Source organism: Oryctolagus cuniculus, chromosome 4, assembly GCF_964237555.1.
Source record: "Oryctolagus cuniculus chromosome 4, mOryCun1.1, whole genome shotgun sequence".
NCBI lineage: Eukaryota > Metazoa > Chordata > Mammalia > Lagomorpha > Leporidae > Oryctolagus > Oryctolagus cuniculus.
The window spans coordinates 48,424,489-48,448,087 of NC_091435.1; the positions used below are offsets into that span (position 1 = coordinate 48,424,489).

At 38.4% G+C, this 23,599-nt stretch overlaps 1 protein-coding gene across 4 annotated transcripts in view; it reads left to right on the forward strand.

Annotated features, from left to right (window-relative positions):
• The window catches only part of ARL13B (ARF like GTPase 13B), a 101,490-nt gene that overhangs the window by 67,057 nt on the left and 10,834 nt on the right, over window positions 1-23,599 (forward strand). For all 4 annotated transcript variants that reach the window (XM_008267086.4, XM_008267087.4, XM_002716754.5 and 1 more), the window contains exons 4-7: window positions 3,168-3,273; window positions 4,487-4,689; window positions 17,218-17,332; window positions 22,423-22,648. In XM_008267086.4, the coding sequence (XP_008265308.2) occupies window positions 3,168-3,273; window positions 4,487-4,689; window positions 17,218-17,332; window positions 22,423-22,648 (650 nt within the window). The remainder of the gene's footprint in view (window positions 1-3,167; window positions 3,274-4,486; window positions 4,690-17,217; window positions 17,333-22,422; window positions 22,649-23,599) is intronic.

The window sequence follows — 23,599 nt, forward strand, 5'->3', positions numbered from 1 at the left end:
GCAACCAGGACCTAAACTAAAGCCCACGTTGGGTGCTGACATTGCAGGCCCCGGCTTTACCCACTATACCACAGCACTGGCCTTCATATATATGTTTTAAAAATCAAATCTTAGGAGACAGATGATCTCTATAAAAGCAGAAGCACCCTGAAACAAAATGACCTAATTGTATGTCTACATTGTAGGCTAACCACAGAGAGGATTATTTCAAGTAATTTTTGCGACTCGGTATCTTGACTGTGTATATCTAATCGGGTTTATCGTAGAGACAAAAATAACCAAAGAAATATTAACACATTTTTAGAACTTATTTTTTGGTAATAGTAGTGGCATCATTATATTGAAACTCTGATCTATAAGAGGATAAAGCAGATAGATACATTAGTAGGAACTGTTGTTTTCAGCATAAATTAAAAGAAAGAAAATCTAAGAAGATCAGTTAAAAACTTAGTAATGCTTCATCTGGAATAGAAAAGTCCATATGAATTTATTCCAAAACATGTATTTTATGGCTTTTTGTATGGAAAGGTTCTAGGTGTAATGGCAAATCAATAGTAGTGAATATCCATAGCACCCAAATTATGGTGTTGGAAATACCATGTCTCACTGACATGGGGCTCCTTTAGGGAAATGAATGATTCCAGGACTAGGACATGCTGTTTCACAGTGGAAAGCAATTATTAAAGATTGCTGAGTCATACCAGAGGGACCTAGGAACCTATTTGAAGGGGATTCTCATCGACCAAAAATGGATAACTTTGAGCCTCACAAAGAACTATTGTGATAAAAAATTGAAACATGTAAGATACATTTTAAAAATCAACAAATTCATTATTTATGCCCCCAATACAAAATAAACAAACAGCAAAAAACTCAAAGCTACTTGATCACCTTGGGAGATAGCAAGGGCACAGATTCATCATTAAGAAAATTAGGAAATAAAGGCAGAGGATCTCCACTTTGCTCTATGAATTGTTTTGAAATAAGAGTCACCAAGTAGTTGACAAAACTTATTTTTTAAGAGAAAATCCTACTAGTATAAGGAATATAAAGGAGGAAGGAATATAAAACTGGAAAATGTACTATTTCATGAACTCAGAATAGAATTAGGCAAAGTTCTTAAGTGGCTGATTAAATCATCAGTTGAAGTGTTAATGGGAAGATTTATCTTGGATGGACCTGACTTACTCTTAAGTTCATTGATCAATTTTAATATTAGTAAAGTATGACATTTTATGCCTTGAAAGTACCAGCACCACCTATGAAACATGCTTACCAAAACATTTCAACTTGGATGTCATCCAGCCTCTACACTAACTTCCAGATGTAGTCAAGACATGGCATGTATGTCAGATGACCTCATGACAAAGATTTTACCCAAATCCCAAGCATGAGAAATTCTAAAGAAAGATGATTTTTTAATTTTATGAGTAAATATCTTGGGAATAAAAGAGGTGATGTTGAAGTTGGTGGAAGACATGTGGTGTAGATTTAGAAAGATTTTAGATAGACTGTAATGTGTATCTGATTTGGATCTGAATTTGAATATAACACTTATAGAATGATTTTGGGAAATATTGAATGAATTGAGTGCTATTACTGTTAATTTTGTTAGGAGTATTAGGGATGTTGTAGGAATGTTTTCACACCACTTGTGACTCCTGCATCTCATATCAGAGTACCTGAGTTTGAGTTCCAGCTCCTCTCTTGATTCTAGCTTCGTACTAATGCACACCCTGGAAAGCAACAGATCATGCCGAGTAGTTGGGTCCCTGCCATACTCAACACTGGAGACCTGGATTAAGTTTCCAGCTCCTGACTTTGGCCTGGCCCAGTCCCATCTTTGCAGGCACCATAGCAAATAGGAGATCTCTGTGCAACTATCTTTGTCTTTGTCTCTCTCTCTCTGCCTTTCAAATAAGTAAATCTATCTATCTATCTATCTATCACCATCTTTGCCTAAGAATCTGTGAATCCCTGACCAAGACAGTGCAGTTGATCCTCAGTATCTGTGGGATGTACATTGGTTCTAGGAGCCCTAAGGGATGCCAAAAATCATTAGATACTCAAGTCCTTTATGTAAAATGGTATAATATTTACATGTTTCTATGTACATCCCCCAATATACTTTAAATCATCTGTAGATTATTTATAATAATACATTAAAATGCTGCATATAGTTATTACATTGTGTTGTTTAGGGAATATTGATAAGAAAAAGTCTCAACATTTACAGAAAAGATGAGATTTTTTTCAAATATTTTGATCTGCAGTTGATTGAACCCATGGATGCAGAACCTACAGATATCCACAGCTGACTGTTATTAAACTTTTGACCTATGCCAAATAGTGGTGTTTTCTGCTAATTCATGTTTTACTTTACAACGTACTTTAGTTGTTCTTTAGCTCATTCTTAATTGAGTATAATTTTGTTTATGCTCAGTACTATGCCAAGTAAATTAGAGGTGAATTTAAGTCCCAGGAAATTGCACATTAATGTGGACACAGTAGCACATTAATATGTAGATGAACTCAGATATTACAAGCTCAAAGTGAATATTTGGCATTTAAAATATGATGCAACTTGTAATTTAAGAAGATAAGAACATGAAATAAACTCATTTACATTATCATTCAGGTGTTTATGAAGATAAGAACATAATGTATGGGTATGAGCTATGAAGAGTAGCCTACTTCTTTTTCTGTTTGTAGCCTTTTTTTATGGCCTTTTGATCTATTGCTTATGCTTTTGTTCTCTTTTTTTTTAAGATTTATTTGTTTGAAAGGGTAAGAATCTTCCATCTCCTAATTAATTGCCTAATGGCTATACTAGCAGGGAAATGGATCAAAAGCAGAGTATCCAGGACTTGAACTAGCAATGGATATCCCAAGCAGTGCCTTTAACCCACTGTGCCACAGCACCTGCCCCTGTTTATGTTTTCTTGACATTTCTTTTTAACTTTCCTTGTGTAAGCCAGTTTTTGTGAACTGTATTTTAACAATAAGAAGTGAAGGAAAATGATGAAATTGATACTTTCATACTTTCAAAAACCAACATACACTATAGAACATGATAGTAACTGGAATTAGAAGAACATGATCAAAATATTTTTAAGTTTCCACCAAATTTTATATTTGCTATAAAATTACTTCATTTATCTCTTTAGGTTGGCAAATAAACAAGACAAGGAAGGGGCTTTGGGAGAAGCTGATGTGATTGAATGTCTGTCTCTGGAAAAATTGGTCAATGAGCACAAGTGCCTATGTCAAATAGTAAGTATTTTTTGCTGCCTCTTGAAATATGTTCAGTGTAACAATTTTTATAAAGGTTATAGGCAATTAGAAAATGTTCTTTTAGGCCAGCGCCATGCCACAATAGGCTAATCCTCTGCCTGCGGTGCCGGCACACCGGGTTCTAGTCCCGGCACACCGGGTTCTAGTCCCGGTTGGGGCGCCAGATTCTGTCCCGGTTGCCCCTCTTCCAGTCCAGCTCTCTGCTATGGCCCGGGAGTGCAGTAGAGGATGGCCCAAGTGCTTGGGCCCTGCACCCCATGGGAGACCAGGAGAAGCACTTGGGTCCTGGCTTCGGAGCAGCGCGATGTGCCGGTCGCAGCGTGGCGGCCATTGAGGGTGAACCAACGGTAAAGGAAGACCTTTCTCTCTGTCTCTCTCTCTCACTGTCCACTCTTCCTGTCAAAAAAAAAAAAATTGAAAATGTTCTTTTAAAAGATTTTTTTTCCCACCAAGGGAATCACTCTTTCACTGTTTGCTTGGTATTACTTAATAGTGTATTCTATTTTGTTGTGCTTGATTCCCTAAACTATCTTTAGGGTTTCAAAGGTTTTTACATTTGTTTTTTGTTAAAGATATTGTTGATGGGACCTGTAACTATGGCAGCATGTCATGCTGTAAGTTTTGTGAAATGGGAAAGAAATTGTATAAATATAAATTTTAAAAAATTTAAGAGATTTATAATGAGTTTTCAAAAATTCTTTCAGGAAAATTACCATACAATCTTAAGGAATTGGACAGGGGATTCAGTCATTTATTCTTGTTTCTTAAAATGTCTTTAGGTTTTCAATCTTATTGATATTCACTGCTATAAATTTCTTGGTGTAAGAAATTAAAACTTTCTGATATTTTTAAAAAGTAATATTTTTATCATGGCAGTTCAATTTTGATTTCCAACAAGCTTGTAAAATTATAATGTACTGTCAACTTCTTATGTCTCTCATAGTTTACAGGTATTTCCTGTAAAATATTTCAGTTTCTATAACTCACAGATATTATGTATAAAATATTTTAATTTCTATGTCATAACAATGGTTGTGATCATTGCACAGGTATATGTTGTAAATTAAATAAGCACATGAATCACATCATTACTTTAAATGGGTTAATTTTTGTTAGTAATTATGCTTAGTGGTTTACAGATAGATTTGTTTGTCTTTTAGTCTTCATCTTTTGTCAAATAAATTTGTTTTAGGAACCATGTTCAGCAGTGTTGGGATATGGAAAGAAAATTGACAAGTCCATTAAAAAAGGCCTTTTTTGGCTGCTACATATCATTGCAAGAGACTTTGATGTCTTAAATGAACGCATCCAAAAAGACACACTAGAACAACGTGCTCTTGAGGAACAAGAGAAAAGAGAAAGGGCTGAGAGAGTCCGAAAATTACGGGAAGAAAGGTAAGTAAATTAATGTTGTACCAGAGGTCATTTGAAGAATCATAACAATTATATGAACAAAAATTTTGTTACTTCTGTCTATTCAATTTTTTCTTTCTGAAGGAAGACACTAAGTGAATTTTTTATTTTCATGGATATTTCTCTGCATAAGTTTGAGTGATAGATTTCTCAGTTTCCTTGTATTACTATAGTTAAACTTACTTTTTAAAAAATATTTATTTATTTATTTGAAAGTCAGAGTTACACAGGTTACACAGATAGAGACAGAGAGAAGTCTTCCATCTACTGGTTCATTCCCCAATTGGCTGCAATGGCTGGAGCTGCGCTGATCCGAATCCAGGAGCCAGGAGCTTCTTCCAGGTCTCCTGCGTGGGTGTAGAGGCCTGAAGACTCAGGCCATCCTTCACTGCTTTCCCAGGAGAGATCTGCTTTCTCATCAGAGAGCTGGATGGGAAATGGAGCAGCTGGGTCTCGAACTGGCAGTGCCCATATTGGATGTCGGCACTGCAGGCAGCTGCTCAACCCGCTATGCCACAGTACTGGCCCCTAAATTTCCTTTTTTAATACTCATTATTTCCTGAAGTTTTACAATTTTTATCTCTTTATTTCTTAGGATTACTTTTGGTAGAGTGTTTGTTTTTGAATGCATAGGATTATTTTTGTCTCTTAGGGAACACTTGCAGATGTCTGGACACATTTTTGTCATAGCTTGGTGAAGGGAGGTACATGGGATGCCACTACTGGGTAGAGGCCAAGGATGCTGCTGAATATAAGGCACAGGATAACTTCCTCCAATCCCACCAACAAACACTTGTCAGGCTTAATATGCCAATAGTGTCAAGATTGGGAAACTTTAAGTTCTCTTTATACTCAGAGACAGAACGTGAGCGCTTAGAGGATCAGTCAATTTAAGGAAAATCTCTTATTTTTTTTTAACTTTTATTTAATGAATATAAATTTCCAAAGTACAGCTTATGGATTACAATGGCTTCCCCCCACATAACTTCCCTCCCACCTGCAACCCTCCCCTTTCCTGCTCCCTCTCCCCTTCCATTCACATCAAGATTCATTTTCAATTCTCTTTATATCCAGAAGATCAGTTTAGCATATATTAAGTAAAGATTTCAAGTTTGCACCCACATAGAAACACAAAGTGAAAAATCCTGTTTGAGTACTAGTTATAGCATTAAATTACAATGTACAGCCCATTGATGACAGAGATCCTACATGAGGAGTAAGTGCACAGTGACTCCTGTTGTTGACTTAACAAATTGGCACTCTTGTTTATGGCATCAGTAATCACCCTAGTCTCTTGTCATGAGTTGCCAAGGCTATGGAAGCCCCCTGAGTTCACTGACTCTGATCATATTTAGACAAGGTCGTAGTCAGAGTGGAAGTTCTCTCCTCCCTTCAGAGAAAGGTATCTCCTTCTTTGAAGACCTGTTCTTTCCACTGGGATCTCACTTGCAGAGACCTTTCATTTAGGTCATTTTTTTTTTTTTCAGAGTGTCTTGGCTTTCCATGCCTGAAATACTCTCATGGGCTTTTCAGCCAGATCCAGATGCCTTAAGGGCTGATTCTGAGGCCAGAGTGCTGTTTAGGACATCCGCCATTCTATGAGTCTGCTGTGTATCTCGCTCCCTTTTTGATCCTTGCAGTTAGTATTTGCAGACACTAGTCTTACTTGTGTAATTCCTTTGTCTCTTAGTCCTATCATTATCATCATTTCTAAACAGAAATTGATCACTGGGACTAGTGAGATGGCATTGGTACATGCCACCTTGATGGGATTGAATTGGAATCCCCTGGTATGTTTCTAACTCTACTGTTTGCGGCAAGTCAGCTTGAGCATGTCCCAAATTGCACATCTCTTCCCACTCTTATTCCCACTCTTATATTTAACAGCGATCACTTTTCAGTTAAGTTTCAACACTTAAGAATAATTGTGTATTGATTACAGTATTCAACCAAAGGTATTAGGTAGAACACACAAAAAAATAACTAAGAGGGATAACGAATTAAGTTGTTCATCAACAGTCAGGGCAAGGGCTGATCAAGTCACCATTTCTCATAGTGTTCATTTCACTTTAACAGGTTTCCCCTTTGCTGCTCAGTTAGTTGTCGCTGATCAGGGAGAACATATGATATTTGTCCCTTTGGGACTGCTTTGTTCACTCAGCATGATGTTTTCCAGATTCCTCCATCTTGTTGCAAATGACCAGCTTTCATTGTTTTTGACTGCTGTATAGTATTCTATAGAGTACATGTCCCATAATTTCTTTTTTTTTAACTTTTATTTAATGAATATAGATTTCCAAAGTACAGCTTATGGATTACATTGGCTTCACCCCCTCCCCAATGACTTCCCTCCCACCCGCAACCCTCCCCTTTCCTGCTCTCTCTCCCCTTCCATTCTTATCAAGATTCATTTTCAATTTTCTTTATATACAGAAGATCAGTTTAGTATACTTTAAGTAAAGATTTCAACAGTTTGCACCCACATAGAAACACAAAATGAAAAATCCTGTTTGAGTACTCGTTATAGCATTAAATCACAATGTACAGCACATGAAGGACAGAGATCCTACATGAGGAGTAAGTGCACAGTGACTCCTGTTGTTGACTTTACAAATTGACACTCCTGTTTACGGCATCAGTAATCACCCTAGCCTTTGTCATGAGTTTCCAAGGCTATGGAAGCCTTTTGAGTGCACCGACTCTGATCATATTTAGACAAGGCCATGGTCAAAGTGGAAGTTCTCTCCTCCCTTCAGAGAAAGGTATCTCCTTCTTGAAGACCTGTTCTTTCCACTGGGATCTGACTCACAGAGATCTTTCTTTTAGTTGTTTGTTGTTGTTGTTGTGTTGTTGTTGGTGTTTTTTTTTTTTTTTTTTTTTTTTTTTTTGCCAGAGTGTCTTGGCTTTCCATGCCTGAAATACTCTCATGGGCTTTTCAGCCAGATCCAGATGCCTTAAGGGCTGATTCTGAGGCCAGAGTGCTGTTTAGGACATCCGCCATTCTATGAGTCTGCTGTGTATCTCGCTTCCCATGTTGGATTGCTCTCCCCTTTTTCTATTCTATCGGTTAGTATTAGCAGGCACTAGCCTTGTTTATGTGATCCCTTTGGCTCTTAGTCCTATCATTATGATCATTTCTGAACAGAAATTGATCACTGGGAGTAGTGAGATGGCATTAATACATGCCACCTTGATGGGATTGAATTGGAATCCCCTGGTATATTTCTAACTCTACCGTTTGCGGCAAGTCAGCTTGAGCATGTCCCAAATAGAACATCTCTTCCCACTCTTATTCCCACTCTTATATTTAACAGTGATCACTTTTCAGTTAAGTTTCAACACTTAAGAATAACTGTGTATTGATTACAATATTCAACTAAAAGTATTAATTAGAACACACAAAAAAACTACTAAAAGGGATAATGTATTAAGTTGTTCATCAACAGTCAGGGCAAGGGCTGATCAAGTCACCATTTCTCATAGTGTTCATTTCACTTTAACAGGTTTCATTTTTGGTGCTCGGTTAGTTGTCACCGATCAGGGAGAACATATAACACTTGTCCCCTTGGGACTGTCCCATTTCATTCTGCACAATGCCTTCCGGATTCCTACCAGGGATCACTTTTCAGTTAAAATTTAAACATCTAAGAATAAATGTGTGTTAATCACAGAGTTCAACCAATAGTATTAAGTAGAACAAAAAAAATACTAAAATGGATAAAGTATTACATTGTACATCAACAGTCAGGACAAGAGCTGATGAAGTCACTGTTTCTCATAGTGTCCATTTCACTTTAATAGGTTTCCCTTTGTTGCTCAGTTGTCGCTGATCAGGGAGAGCATATGATATTTGTCCCTTTGGGACTGCTTTGTTCACTCAGCATGATGTTTTCCAGATTCCTCCATCTTGTTGCAAATGACCAGCTTTCATTGTTTTTGACTGCTGTATAGTATTCTATAGAGTACATGTTCCATAATTTCTTTATCCAGTCTACTGTTGATGGGCATTTGGGTTGGTTCCAGGTCTTAGCTATTGTGAATTGAGCTGCAGTAAACATTAAGGTGCAGATAGATTTTCTGTTTGCCAATTTCATTTCCTTTGGGTAAATTCCAAGGAGTGGGATGGCTGGGTTGTATGGTTGGGTTATATTCAGGTTTCTGAGGAATCTGCAGACTGACTTCCATAGTGGCTTAACCAGTTTGCATTCCCACCAACAGTGGGTTAGTGTCCCTTTTTCCCCACATCCTCTCCAGCATCTGTTGTTGGTAGATTTCTGTATGTGAGCCATTCTAACTGGGGTGAGGTGGAACCTCATTGTGGTTTTGATTTGCATTCCCCTGATTGCTAGTGATCTTGAACATTTTTTCAAGTGTCTGTTGGCCATTTGGATTTCCTCTTTTGAAAAATGTCTATTGAGGTCCTTGGCCCATCTCTTAAGTAGGTTGTTTGTTTTCTTGTTGTGGAGTTTCTTGATTTCTTTGTAGATTCTGGTTATCAACCTTTATCTGTTGCATAGTTTGCAAATATTTTTTCCCATTCTGTGGGTTGCCTCTTCACTTTCCTGACTGTTTCTTTTGCAGTACAGAAACTTCTCAATTTGATGCAATCCCAAATGTTAATTTTGGCTTTGACTGCCTGCACCTCAGGGGTCTTTTCTAGGAAGTCTTTGCCAGTACCTATATCTTTCAGGGTTTCTCCAATGCTCTCTAGTAATTTGATGGTGTTGGGTCGTAGATTTAAGCCTTTAATCCATGTTGAGTGGATTTTTGTGTAAGGTGAAAGGTGTAGGGGTCTTGCTTCATGATTCTGCACATGGAAATCCAATTTTCCCAGCACCATTTATTGAATAGACTGTCCTTACTCCAGGGATTGGTTTTGGATCCTTGATCAAATATAAGTTGGCTGTAGATGTTTGGATTGATTTCTGGTATTTCAATTCTGTCCCATTGGTCTATCCATCTGTTTCTGTACCAGTATCATGCTGTTTTGATAACAGCTGCCCTGTAGTATGTCCTGAAATCTGGTATTGTGATGCCTCCGGCTTTGTTTTTGTTGTACAAGATTGCTTTAGCGATTCGAGGTTTCCTGTGTCTCCATATGAATTCCAGCATCATTTTTTCCATATCTGAGAAGAAGGTCTTTGGTATCTTGATTGGTATTGCATTGAATATATAAATTGCTTTTGGGATAATGGATATTTTGATGATATTGATTCTTCCAATCCATGAGCATGGAAGATTTTTCCATTTCTTGGTATCCTCTTCTATTTCTTTCTTTAAGGTTTTGTAATTTTCATCGCAGAGATCTTTAATGTCCTTGGTTAAGTTTATTCCAAGGTATTTGATTGTTTTTGTAGCTATTGTGAATGGGATTGATCTTAGAAGTTCTTCCTCAGCCGTGGCATTGCCTGTGTATACAAAGGCTGTTGATTTTTGTGCATTGATTTTATACCCTGCTACTTTGCCAAACTCTTCTATGAGTTCCAATAGTCTCTTAGTAGAGTTCTTTGGATCCCCTAAATAATGATTTATATCATCTGCAAAGAGGGATAGTTTGAGTTCTTCCTTCCCATCTTGTATCACTTTAAGTTCTTTTTCTTGCCTAATAGCTCTGGCTAAAACTTCAGAACTATTTTGAATAGCAGTGGTGAGAGTGGGCATCCCTGTCTGGCACCAGATCTCAGTGGAAATGCTTCCAGCTTTTCCCCATTCAATAGGATGCTGGCCGTGGGTTTTTCATAAATTGCTTTGATTGTATTGAGGAATGTTCCTTCCATACCCAGTTTGCTTAGAGTTTTCATCATTAAAGGGTGTTGTATTTTATCAAATGCTTTCTTGGCGTCTACTGAGATAATAATATGGGTTTTCTTCTGCAGTCTGTTAATGTGGTGTATCACATTGATTGTTTTTCAAAAATTGAACCATCCCTGCATTCCAGGGATAAATCCCACTTGGTCTGGGTGGATGATCTTTCTGATGTGTTGTTGCATTCTATTGGCCAGAATTTTATTGAGGATTTTTGCATCTATGTTCATCAGGGATATTGGTCTGTAATTCTCTTTCTATGCTGCATCTTTTTCCGGCTTAGGAATTAAGGTGATGTTGGCTTCATAGAATGAATTTGGGAGGATTTCCTCTCTTTTGATTGTTCTGAATAGTTTGAGAAGAATTGGAGTTAGTTCTTCTTTAGATGTCTAGTAGAATTCAGCAGTGAATCCATCTGGTCCTGGGCTTTTCTTTGTTGGGAGGGCCTTTATTACTGTTTCAATTTCTGTCTCAGTTATGGGTCTGTTTAGGTTTTCGATGTCTTCCTGGTTCAATTTAGGTAGGTTGCATGTGTCCAGGAATCTATCCATTTCTGATAGGTTTCCCTGTTTGCTGGCATACAAGTCCTTGTATTAATTTCTGATGAATCTTTTTATTTCTGTGATGTCTGTTGTTACGTTTCCTTTTTCATCTCTGATTTTATTGATTTGGGTCTTTTCTTTTTTTAGTTAGTTGGGCCAATGGGGTGTCAATTTTGTTTATTTTTTCAAAAAACCAGTTCCTCTTTTGGCTGATTTTTGTAATTTTTTTTTTGATTCAATCCTATTGATTTCTTCTCTGATTTTAATTATTTCTCTTCTCCTACTAGATTTTGGTCTGGTTTGCTGTAGGTTTTCTAGATCCTTGAGGTGAATTGAAAGCTCATCTATTTGGTGCCTTTCCAATTTCTTGATGTAGGCACCTATTGATATAAACTTTCCTCTTAACACTGCTTTTGCTGCGTTTTGGTATGTTGTGCTGTTATCCTCATTTACTTCCAGAAAATTTTTGATTTCTCTTTTAATTTCTTCTATGACCCATTGTTCATTCAGAAGCATGTTGTTCAATCTCCATGTGTTTGCGTATGCTCTAGGGATTCCTGAGTTGCTAATTTCCAACTTCATTCCTTTATGGTCTGAGAAGCTGCATGGTATGATTCTAAGTCTTTTGAATTTGCTGATTCTTGCTTTATGGCCTAGTATGTGTCAATCCTAGAGAAGGTTCCATGTAATGCTGAGAAGAATGTAAATGCTTTATGTGTAGGATGAAAATTTCTGTAGATATCTGTTAGATCCATTTGGGCTATAGTGTCATTTAGATCTACTATCTCCTTGTTGATCTTCTTTCCTGTTGATCTTTCTATTTCTGAGAGTGGAGTATTGAAGTCCCCTAGAACCATTGTATTGGGGTCTAAGTCTCCCTTTAAGTCCCTTAACAAATCTTTTAAATAAATCGGTGCACTGTAATTAGGTGGATATACATTGATAATCGTTATATCTTCCTGTTGAATTGATCCCTTAATCATGATATAGTGTCCCTCTTTGTCTCTCTTAACAGTTTTTGTGGTAAAGTTTATGTTGTCCGATATTAAGATGGCTACACCCGCTCTTTTTTCATTTCTGTTGGCATGGTATATCTTTTTCCAGCCTTTCACTTTCAGTCTGTATGGATCTTTGTTGGAAAGATGTGTTTCTTGTAAGCAGCAAATAGATGGGTTTTGTTCCTTAACCCAATCAGCCAATCTGTGTCTTTTAACTGGACAATTCAGGCCATTAACGTTCAATGTGACTATTGTTAAGTAGTAACTTTGCCCTGCCATTTGCCAAAGATATTTTCTAATATATGTTTTGAACTTCCTGTGATCTTTTGCTGTGAGGTTTCCTTCATTTACTTTCTTTCATATTGATGACCGTGTTTCTATGTTTCTGTGGGTAACACGTCTTTAAGCATCTTTTGCAGGGCTGGACGAGTGGCGACAAATTCTTTCAATTTCTGTTTGCTATGAAAGGTCTTTATTTCACCTTCATTCACAAATGAGAGCTTTGCTGGATATAATATTCTGGGCTGGCAGTTTTTGTCTCTTAGTACCTGGGCTATATCTTGCCATTCCCTCCTAGCTTGTAGGGTTTCTGATGAGAAGTCAGCTGTGAGTCTGATTAGAGATCCTCTGAGAGTCATCTGATGTTTCTCTCTTGCACATTTTAGGATCTTTTCTTTATGTTTCACTGCGGTGAGTTTAATTACAATGTGTTGTGGTGAGGATCTCTTTTGGTCATGTTTATTAGGGGTTCTATGAGCTTCCTGTACTAGGATGTCTCTGTCCTTCTCCAAACCCGGAAAGTTTTCTGCTAGTATCTCACTAAAAAGGCCTTCTAATCCTTTCTCCCTCTCCATGCCTTCAGGAACTCCTAGATCCCGAATGTTGTTTTTTTTAATAGTATCCTGAAGATTCCCGACAATATTTTTTATATTTCTAATTTTCCCTTCTTTTCTTTAGTTTGACTGTATATTTTCCTGTTCTCTGTCTTCTAAGTCCAATATTCTCTCTTCTGCTTCACCCATTCTGTTTTTAAGGCTCTCTATTGTGTTTGTCATTTGATCTATTGAATTCTTCATTTCATTATGATTTCTCGTCACTATCACAGTTTCGTTTTCTACTACTTGTTTCATTTCATTTTGATTCCTCCTTAAGATTTCATTTTCATGAGAGAGATTTTCTATCTTGTCCATTAAGGATTTCTGTAGTTCAAGAATTTGTTTTTGAACTTCTTAATGTTCTTATCAATTTTTTGAGATCCGCTTCTTGCATTTATTCTATCTCATCATCTTCATAATCTTGAATTGGGGCGTCTATTTCATTTGGGGGCATCATAGTGTCTTCCTTGTTCTTGTTACCTTGGTTTCTGCATTTGTTGTTTGGCTTATTTGAGATATTCTTTGGTTTCTTTGGTGTGGTGATTTTTCTCGTTATACTATGACTCTAGATTAAGTGGACTCTCTGCTTTTGATGGATCCTTAGAGGCTGTGATGGGTATGGCCAGAGAGCTCTGTTTGGTTCTTCAGGGTTAAGGGTTGCCAAAGGTGACTCACCCAGATTGTTCTCTCACTCGTTCGAGCTCTCTCTCTCTCTTTTTTTTTTTTTTTTTTTTTTTTTGACTCAGTTGGGAAGTAATTCCACACAGCTGAGTGGAATTGAGGGTAGTTGATGTATGAAATCTGGCCCCTGTGGGTATTCGTCTGCTTACCCCTGGGACCACACAGTTTATGCAGCCCTCAGTGTGGTCTCAAATTTCTCCACAGTCTCTCACCAGGTTGCCCAGGTTACCGAGTTTGTGTTCTCAGTGAGTTCTCTTGCCCCCCCCCCCCCGATTTTCACAGTCTCAGTTCGTTAGCTCCACACTTTCACTAGGTGTTAACCTCCTGTTATTTCTCCCCACCAGAGTCAGGTTTTTCTGCTTGGCTAATGGCAGGCACCGCTTTTACATACGTAAAATGGCGCCTGCTCTTTGTCTTGCTTGGCTTTGTAAGGTGAATGGAGAGAGAGGCTAATGTCCATGCCAGTTCCCCTTATTTATTCATTTTTTTCTCTCCTCTAATCAGCCTGGTGAACTTTCCCCAGTGGGGCTTCAGGCCTTGTTCCCTGTAGGCTCTTTCTTCCTTTCCCCATCAATGTCTCAGGTTACCGGGGTTTTTGTCTCACTTCCCCTTCCAGTGGTGGCACACAGACTCTGTGACTCGGCTTCTGCGGATGCTCGGCTCCTGCGGTTCGGCTTCCACGCAGTGGGCAACCTTGCTCTCCCCGTAGGTCCTCCGTGTCACATCCACTAGATCCGGAAGAGTTTCTTCTGCAATTTTTTCCTGAGCCTTTTCCTGAGGCTACATTAACTCCACTTTTATTAAACTATCTTTTCCTGGACCATCGGTGCACGCCCTCACTATTCCGCCATCTTGGCTCCCAGAAAATCTCTTCTTCAACACAAGTTGTGTGAAAAAGTAAACTAGGTAGCACTGTCTTAAATGATCTTAAATATATACTGTATGCAGTGCCAGCATCTTGTGTAGGCGCCGGTTCGAGTCCCAGCTGCCCTACTTCCAATCCAACTCTCTGCTGTGGCCTGGGAAACCAGTAGAAGATGACCCAAGCCCTTGGGCCCCTGCACCCACGTGGGAGACCTGGAAGAAGCTCCTGGCCTGTGGCTTCAGATTGGTGCAGCTCCAGCCGTTACAGCCAATTTGGGAGTGAACTAGTGGATGGAAGACCCCTGTTTCTCTCTCTCTGGCTCTGCCTCTCCTTGTCTATGTAACTCTAACTTTCAAATAAATAAATCTTTTAAAAAAGTATACAGTCTGAAACAAAATATTAAATTAACTGAGCTCTGAATTTCAAAAAAAAAAAAACTGACATAAATCCCACCATAGAATTATTTGTAAGTTGAATTTAATACTTAAGCCTTGTACCCTTGTGTTTTTTTTTTTTTTTTTTTTTTGGTTACTGGACTGCTATTTGATGGGGAGGAGAAAACAGGAGGAGAGATGAAGTAAGAGTGAGCAGTAAGATCCAAAGTTGCCTTAATAATGAGCTTCTTTTGTGATTTTACATATTTGTAGCTCAGTAGGCAAGCACCCACTGCTTTGGTGATGCCTTTGTGAGTTGCTCCATAATGTTGTGGAGGAAATCCTCTGTTAATAGTGTCTTTTATCTCTCTATTTGAAAGGCAGAGTTACAGAGAGAGAGAGAGAGAGGGAGAGACAGAGTGAGGTCTTCCATCCACTGTCTCACTCCCCAAATGTCCACAATAGCTAGGGCTGGGCTGGTCTGGAGCCAGAAGCTTCTTTTGGGTCTCCCATGTGCGTGTGGGGGCCCAAGCACTTGAGCCATCTTCTGCTGTTTTCCCAGGCACATTAGCAGGGAACTGGATCAGAAATGGAGCAGCCAGGACTGGAACCAGCATTCGTATGGGATGCGGGTGTCACAGGCAGCGGCTTTACCCACTACACAACAACACTGGTCCCTAACTAGTATCTTTAATTTAATTCTGAGATAGAACTTACAGGAAAGAAATATTTGTGAAGAAAATTCTCTACAACTAAGTGTATAATAAAATAAGCTTGATATCAAAAGAAAAAATGGTGAGTAGTTTTAGAGGCTGCCAATGGGAGGCTTCAGTTCTTATGAGAATTTTAATTTTCTAGCATTTATATTCATGATATAAAACACAGTGCAACCAGTCTTTAAAGCAAGTATGCCTCTTATGTATTGATAAAAATAAAAATATGAGCATACTTTTCTGAATATTTCTTTGCTTTTCCTCTGTTGAGAAAATAACCAGTGCAACAACAACAAACTTGAATTGGATAAAATAAAATAATTTTAGCCTTTTTTTTCATTTCCACATTGATATTCTAGATCATGTTTTGGCATACTTTTCCAACACTTATTCCCCTTTTTTCCTTTCTTCCTAGCTGTGCCAATTGTGTTCTGAAACTTCCTGTTGAACTATAATTCTGTGGTTAAAAGTAAATTGGAATTTAGGGAGGAATGATTAAAAAAACAACCTTTATATGACACTGAATTCAATCTGTTTTGTTCAGGTAGTCATTTCTAGTATTTTTGAAAAACAATAAAACATGCTATTTTTTGATACATGAAAATAGGAGATCAATGGTACATACCTAAAATTGTTTTTTAATGGTAACATTAGTGACCAGTCTGTAAGTATTTTCATTTCCACTGTCCTCCCATATATGAAGATTTCATTTTCTAAACCTTGAAACACACCTGTAAGGTCTGTAATTCTATCCACATTTGTGAAAGCTGACGCTCAAAAATGCAGGCCCAGGGTCACAGAGTTAGTAAGTTGCAGATCTCCAAGCCTTGTCTTCCTAAGTTCATTGTGAAAGGATATATTCCCATCACAGAATAAAGCTAGTAAGTATCACAGCGTTCATGCTGCTGCCCTACATATATAGTATAATTGGAGATCAATAATACACATTTTTCTGTCTTTGGCTGCTTGTTTTAATCAAGTATGGGAAACTTTAACTATAAATCAGAGTAAATGGTTCAGTGTTAACTAACATGAGAATACTTATTCACTGTTTATGAAATAGGGAAACTTCTTTTTATAGTTTGTGTACCACTACAGAAAGCAACAGTTGTTACCTAGTTAAAATGTAATATGAAATAATTTTATATTACTGCTGTGTCATGTACTTCTGTAGAATCAATCTATACATGTCCTACTCTTTTATTTTCATGTAATAAATAAGAAATGTGTGCATAAGTAAAAACATAGGTTACATTAAAGAAATGTTTTCTCAATTGTATTTTACAAAAAAAGACATAGCCTTTAGGAAGAGGGTAAACAAGAGGACTTATCTGCTCAAGTCAGTAAGGAGGACAGCATTGACTTTATAAAATAATTAGTAAATTGATATATGCCCTTGGACATGGAAAATAATTTACACCATTGACATTAATAAGTTGGTCATAGGAAATATCATTTTTGTCAGCATGTCCTTCATTTAAAATTGAAATGATTAATCCTTAGAGGCTTAAGGATTTCTGAAATGCTCAGTAAATTAAAGCCATGTCCAGATGTTTAAATTACTAGATGTAATAGCCTTACACCTAGTACAAATTTTCTTAAACATGGTTCAGCACTTTTTGAAAAGGAATTGCATTTTCTTTCCCTCAAATAATAGGGAACAAAGAGAACGAGAACAGGCAGACCTTGATGGAACCAGTGGTTTGGCTGAGTCGGACCCAGAACCAGTTATTGTTAATCCTTTCCAGCCGATAGCTTCTGTAATCATTGAGGTATGAATGGTGGCACTTATAATTTTTGTATCGTAAGTCACAAAGATGGAAGTTGGGAAAGGGGGCAGGGAGAAATTTTTCTCCACAGAGCAATTGTCAAAGAAATCAAAAGTGAGAGACTGATGAAAAGTTTACTGCCATTTCTTCCTCTTCAAATTCATCCTTTGGTCTAGTGTAAGAGAAATGTGACTTTAGAATAAATGAGAATTAAAGTAAAAATTTAACACAGCAATTAGTATAGTTACTGTTTTTAAATGTATTTTAATCACTTATTTCATATGATAGTAATTACTCTTGTTTATGTTGTCTTTGCCCCTGTATTGCTGCTACTATACTTTTACAATAATATTCATTTACTTTGGTATATTTATTTATTTGAGAGACAGAGAGCTAGAGCAAAAGTTCTCATCCATTGTTTCACTCTCCAAATACCCACAGCGGCTGATGCTGCCTCAGGAATGGGCCTGGGCTGAAGCCAAAACCATGAAATTCAGTCCAGGTCTCTCAAGTGGGTCTTCATTGGAAGGGAGCTGGTCAGGAGCCAAAACCAGGAGTTGAACTCAAGACACTCTGATGTTAGAGGCAGCCATCGTGATCAGTGTCTTAACTCCTAAACCAAACACCTACCCCATACAATAGTATATAGATACCTGTAATGCATTAGAGTAGATAAACAATTTCCTGGTTTCCCAGTGCACTTAAGCATGGTCAAAACTATACATTTTTCTCTAATTTTAATCATCAGAATTGTCACCAACATTAATTTGTAGATTTTGATTATAAAGGAGTTAATGGTATGTGTGTGTGTGTCTGGGTGTCTGCGTGTTGGTTTTGGTTTTCATTTTCTGCTGGTGTCCAGAATTTGCTGTTTCAGCCTGACTTGTCTTCGGTAGCTGTGCCTCCTCTGAGGCAGTGCTTTCCAGATCTCCTGCATTCACTCAGCTTCTTGTGCAGACTGCCTTTCTGGTGCTCCCGACGTGTACCCCATTCCTCTTCCCCTGTCACTGCCTCCTTCCACACAGGTGCTCTCCTGGCAACGTGGATGATTGATTCTTCCATGGGGCTGCTGCTGAGGAGGGAGGCAGCTCCACAGGTAAGGGGATGATCGCATGGTTTTGGAATTGCTTTATTTTGCAAAATAATTGGTAACATGAGGCATTTGGCATTAGGTTGTTTAGACTCCAGAAGGTTAACTGTATTAAAATTTTTGTTAATCCATTGTACTGACCTAGTTTTCTGAGTTAAAGTCAAGTCGTATTTATAGCAAGAGTTTATGTGTCTCTATCCTATCAGATACTATGTTGGCCTAATTTTGGTTTATGGGTTTTTTAAAAAAGATTTATTTATTTGAAAGGCAGTTACAGAGAGAGGTAGAGATGGAAAAAGAGGCCTTCCATCCCCTGGTTCACTCCCCTGATGGCCGAAGCCAGGAGCCAGGAGCTTATTCCAGGTCTCCCACTTGGGTGCAGGGGCCCAAGGACTTGGGCCATTTTCTGTTGCTTTTCCAGGCCACAGCAGAGAGCTGGATCGGAAGAAGAGCAGCCGGGACTATAACAGGCGCCCATATGAGATGCCGGCACTTCAGGACAGGGCTTTAACCCGCTGCGCCATAGCACCGGCCCCTGTTTTATTTTATTTTTTTTTTTAATTTTTATTTATTTATTTGATAGGTAGAGTTATAGACGGTGAGAGAGAGAGACAGAGAGAAAGGTCTTCCTTCCGTTGGTTCACTCCCCAAATGGCCGCCACAGCCAGCGCTGCACCAATCCGAAGCCAGGAGCCAGGTGCTTCCTCCTGGTCTCCCATGCGGGTGCAGGGGCCCAAGCACTTGAGCCATCCTTCACTGCCTTCCTGGGCCACAGCAGAGAGCTGGACTGGAAGAGGAGCAACCAGGACTAGAACCGGCGCCCATATGGGATACTGGAGCCACAGGCGGATGATTAACCAAGTACGCCATGGTGCCGGTCCCCATGTTTTATGTTTTAAAAAAAGTGTTTAGCCTAATGATTAAGGTGCTGATTAAAATATCCATGTCCTACAACAGGGTACCTGGATTCAGTACCCTGCTCTGACTCCTAACTCCAGTTTCCTGCTAATGTAGGCTCAAGAAGCAAGTCAGAATGACTTAATTAATTGAGTTCCTGCTACCCATGTGGAAGAGTTCCTGGCTCCTGGTTCCTGGCTTCTGCCTCCAGCTACTATAGGCATTTGGGGAGTGAGCCAATAAATGGGACTGTCTTTATTTCTCTTTGTCTGTCTCTGCTTTTCAAATTTAATAAAGTACATATTAGTTAGAAAAAAAGGAAATTAGTTTTACTTTTCACTTTGAAACAACTTACTATTGGTGTTTAGTGAAGCTCTCCTTGTAAATAATGACCAGTTATTTCATAGTACTATCGGTAAATCACATAAAAAGTCCTAGTGCTTCTTCCAGCATTGTATTTTTCACAATATAAAGAAATGACCAGTACTGGTGCACAGCATAACACACCATGTATAGGAAGTTGCTAACTTAATTAGTAGCATGGAGGAAGTACAGTTACTCTCTTCTTCCCCAAAACTTCTCCTTTAATAAGTTGAGATTGTACAGAAGCAGTTCAAATCTTTTGATTTTACCACAAATAATAACAATAATGAGAATTTCTAAGTTACTGTTTCCAGAATAGATAAGTAAATGGAACCTCCTCTTTTTCGAACTGAGCCATGCCCAGGTGTTAGTCCCCAGTGTGTTCAACGCTGATTTGCGCCAGTGATCTGTGCAGTCTTCCTTGAGAACTGTTCTAGCTGCAGTGAGCTGCCCTGGCAACCAAGGAGTTCTGAGAGTGTGGCCCTATACCCAGAGCTTACCCAGAACCCCAGCTACACCTTGCTCCCTTCATGCAGTCACAGTGTTTTCACAGTTTCAGCAGCCAGGGCTCCCATGATCAAGGAGTACAAGAGAGTCCACTCTGTCCTGTCCACGGAGAGACTGAGGGGTTACCAGAGCTGCTGTCCGTGTGTGTTTCACCCGCTTAGATCGAGTCAGATCCCCCCCAGCTAGACTCCAAGTCAATAGGAAACGTGGATTTTTTCCCTAGTAAAATCCTTGAATACAAGTGTGCCCAGAACCTGCCAGCCGCAGCCCTACTCCTTTCACAATTGTGCTGGGTGGGTACAAGAGTCCCTGCAGACAGCACTTTCCTTCAGTGGAGATGACTGCCCCTCCCTGGCCACTGCTGGGTGGGCGTAGTGGGGCTGGTGTTGTCCTGGTGACGAGGTGGGGACAGACCCCTCCAGTTGTCTGGAATTGCTGTGGATGCCCCTGCCAACAGTCCCCTCTAGCTGCTGTGTGTGCACAAAAGAGCTGGAGCAGCTGCTACTTGTTTCTGTCCAAAATGGCGCCTGCCTTCTCACAGCTAGCCTCAGGTGCTGGTGTGGAGGGGCAAGAAGTGGAGAGAGGCAGATGCCCCCTCCCGGTGAGCAGTCACCTCTGAGAGTCTCCTCTGAGAGTTCTGGGCTGGACTCAAACACGGTATAGTCTAGCCAAGATATGGAATCAGCCCAGATGTCCATCAACTGATGACTGGATTAAGAAATTATGACATATATACACCATGGAGTACTACTCAGCTATGAAGATAAAATGAAATCCTGTCTTTTACAACAAGATGGGTGCAGCTGTAAACCATTATACTTAGTGAAATAAGCAAATCCCCAAAAGGGAGAGATCATATGTTCTCCCTAATCCAAGGTAACTAATAGAGTACCTAAAATATAATGTATTGGGGTGAAATAGACATCTTGAGAGGCAGTGATTGTTTATAGCCCTTGTCTCTTTTGTTGAGGAACAGTATTTTGTTTTGTTTTTTCTCATTACACTATTTGTTGAACTGTTTTGCTTAGGGTATGGTTAACTATGTAATAATTAAGTGCACTGAAGAAAGATCATTGTAAAATTTAAACAGTGGGGATCCAAGAGGGAAGGGGAAGAAAGGTTGGTGCATGGGTTGAAGGGAAGATGGGAAGGGGGAAGTGCCACTGTGTTCTTAAAATGGTATAAAGGAAATGTATGAAACTTGTATAACTTAAATAAAATATATAAATAAAAATTTTAAAAATATTATAAAAAATTAATAAGAGTTTAAAAATTCACTCTTATTAGTAATAAAACATTTTAAATTAAATCAAACTCAAATTACAAAGATTCCTACAAGCTATGCTATATTCCAAACTTATAAAAATAAATTCTAAAAATCAAATTAGCTAATGAACAACTAAAGATGTTGAGAAAATCTGATAAATACTACATGTGGAGAAAAAAAAACTGTAGTACTTTTTTGTGCAAAACATACTAAGAATTGTTATTTAATTGTTTAGCAGAGATGTAAAAGGTTGATAATGATATGCAGCACTGAAAAAGGAAGAAATATCACTCCCTGACCCCTTTGCAAGGGGGTTTAAATTGATTCTGTTTTACTGAAAGGAAGTTTGTGAATGTATGTCACATATTAACGTGTGTTTAACCACTGATTCAACAGCTCTTTTAGGAATTTAATCTAAAAAAATGGGGAGATTCCATTTGTTATAGTGAAGAATTATCCATTGAAAGGGGGTAAACAATTATATTACCAAAATTGAAATGTAGTTGATGAAAATAGGAATACCTAATACTATGCTTAGCATTTCATATGTTCATTGACATGCAAAGAAATCTGTATTCTTAAATAAAAACCTCAATTCTTTTTTTCTTTTAGCAGCTAACATATAAATATGCAGTCACACATTTATGTATATTTGTGGGTGGTATATGTCTGTGTGTGTGTGTGTGTATGTATGTGTTGTTAGAGAAAAGTGCATCCTAGGGCTTGTGTTCTGATTATTGGTCATCTGTAGATTATGCAATTACTGATAATATTTATTTTCCTTTCTGTATACTTGTTGCATTTACTGAGTGTTTGGCAGTTAGTCTGTTTTAATGATACATTCAACAAATAACTTTTTAAAAACATATTTCAATATTTCCTTGATGTTGCAGAATGTTTTAAGGTTAGATCTACCTTAGATATAACCATTTTAATGAAAAAAATATATTCTGGGGTTTTTTCTTTTAGAATGAAAAAAAACTTGAAAAAGAGAAAAAGAAGCAAGAGATGGAGAAAAACAGTGATGGCTGTTCCCTGCCACATAAAATGGAGCATGAGCAAATAGAGACACAGAGCCAGATTAGCGACAGTAGTCAAAAAAATAATGAGTTTGGAATAACAGACAATTATAAGGAGGCATTGACACAGCAGTTGGCAAATGAGGATGAGCTAGACCAGCGATCTTCAGAATCAGGTGATAAACCTATTTAAAGTGATTGTCTCATATATAGATAAAGCTTGTTTGTATTTATTATCATGTTTTGCACAAAAAAGTACTACAGTTTTTTTTTTCTCCACATGTAGTATTTATCAGATTTTCTCAACATCTTTAGTTGTTCATTAGCTAATTTGATTTTTAGAATTTATTTTTGTAAGTTTGGAATATAGCATAGCCTATAGGAATCCTTGAAGTACATTTAACACCTTAAGCTTTTTGGTTGTTTGTTTAAAGCCTCATAATGCTGTAGTCAGTAGCATTTCCTTCCTGTTTATATAATATGCTAACATAATCAGCAGAACTTCTTTTTAAATATTTATTTATTTGAAAGGCAGAGTTCAGATGGAGAGGGAGAGGGAGAGAGAGGGGGAAAAAATCTTCCATCTGCTGATTCATTCCCCAAATGGCGGCAACGTCCAGAGCCAGGCCAGGCCAAAGCCAGGATCCATGATCTTCTTCTGGGTCCTCCTCAGGGGTGGCAGAGGCCCAACCACTTCCGCTATCTTTCCCTGCTTTTCCCAGGCCATTAGCAGGGAGTTGGGTCAGAAGTAGAGCAGCGAGACTTGAACTGGCATCTATAGGGAATGCTGGTGTTGCAGATGGCAATTTAACCTGCCAGGCCACAATTCCAGCCTCAGAACTTTTTTTTTTTTTTAAAGTCTTGTCATATAGCCACTCTTCCTTTATTTTATTTTATTTATTTTTTTTTTTTAATTTTTATCTGTTTGAGAAGCAGAGAGAGGTGAGAAAATGATAGGGCTCCCATTCACTGGTTCTCTCTCCAAGTCCCCACAACAGCCAAGTCAGGCCCAAAGCTGAGAGTCAGAAATACTATCCATTCAAGTCGCTTGAATAATGAGTGGCAGGAACACAACTACTTGAGCTTTCACCACTGTCCAAGAGTCAGCATTAGCAGGAAGCTGCACT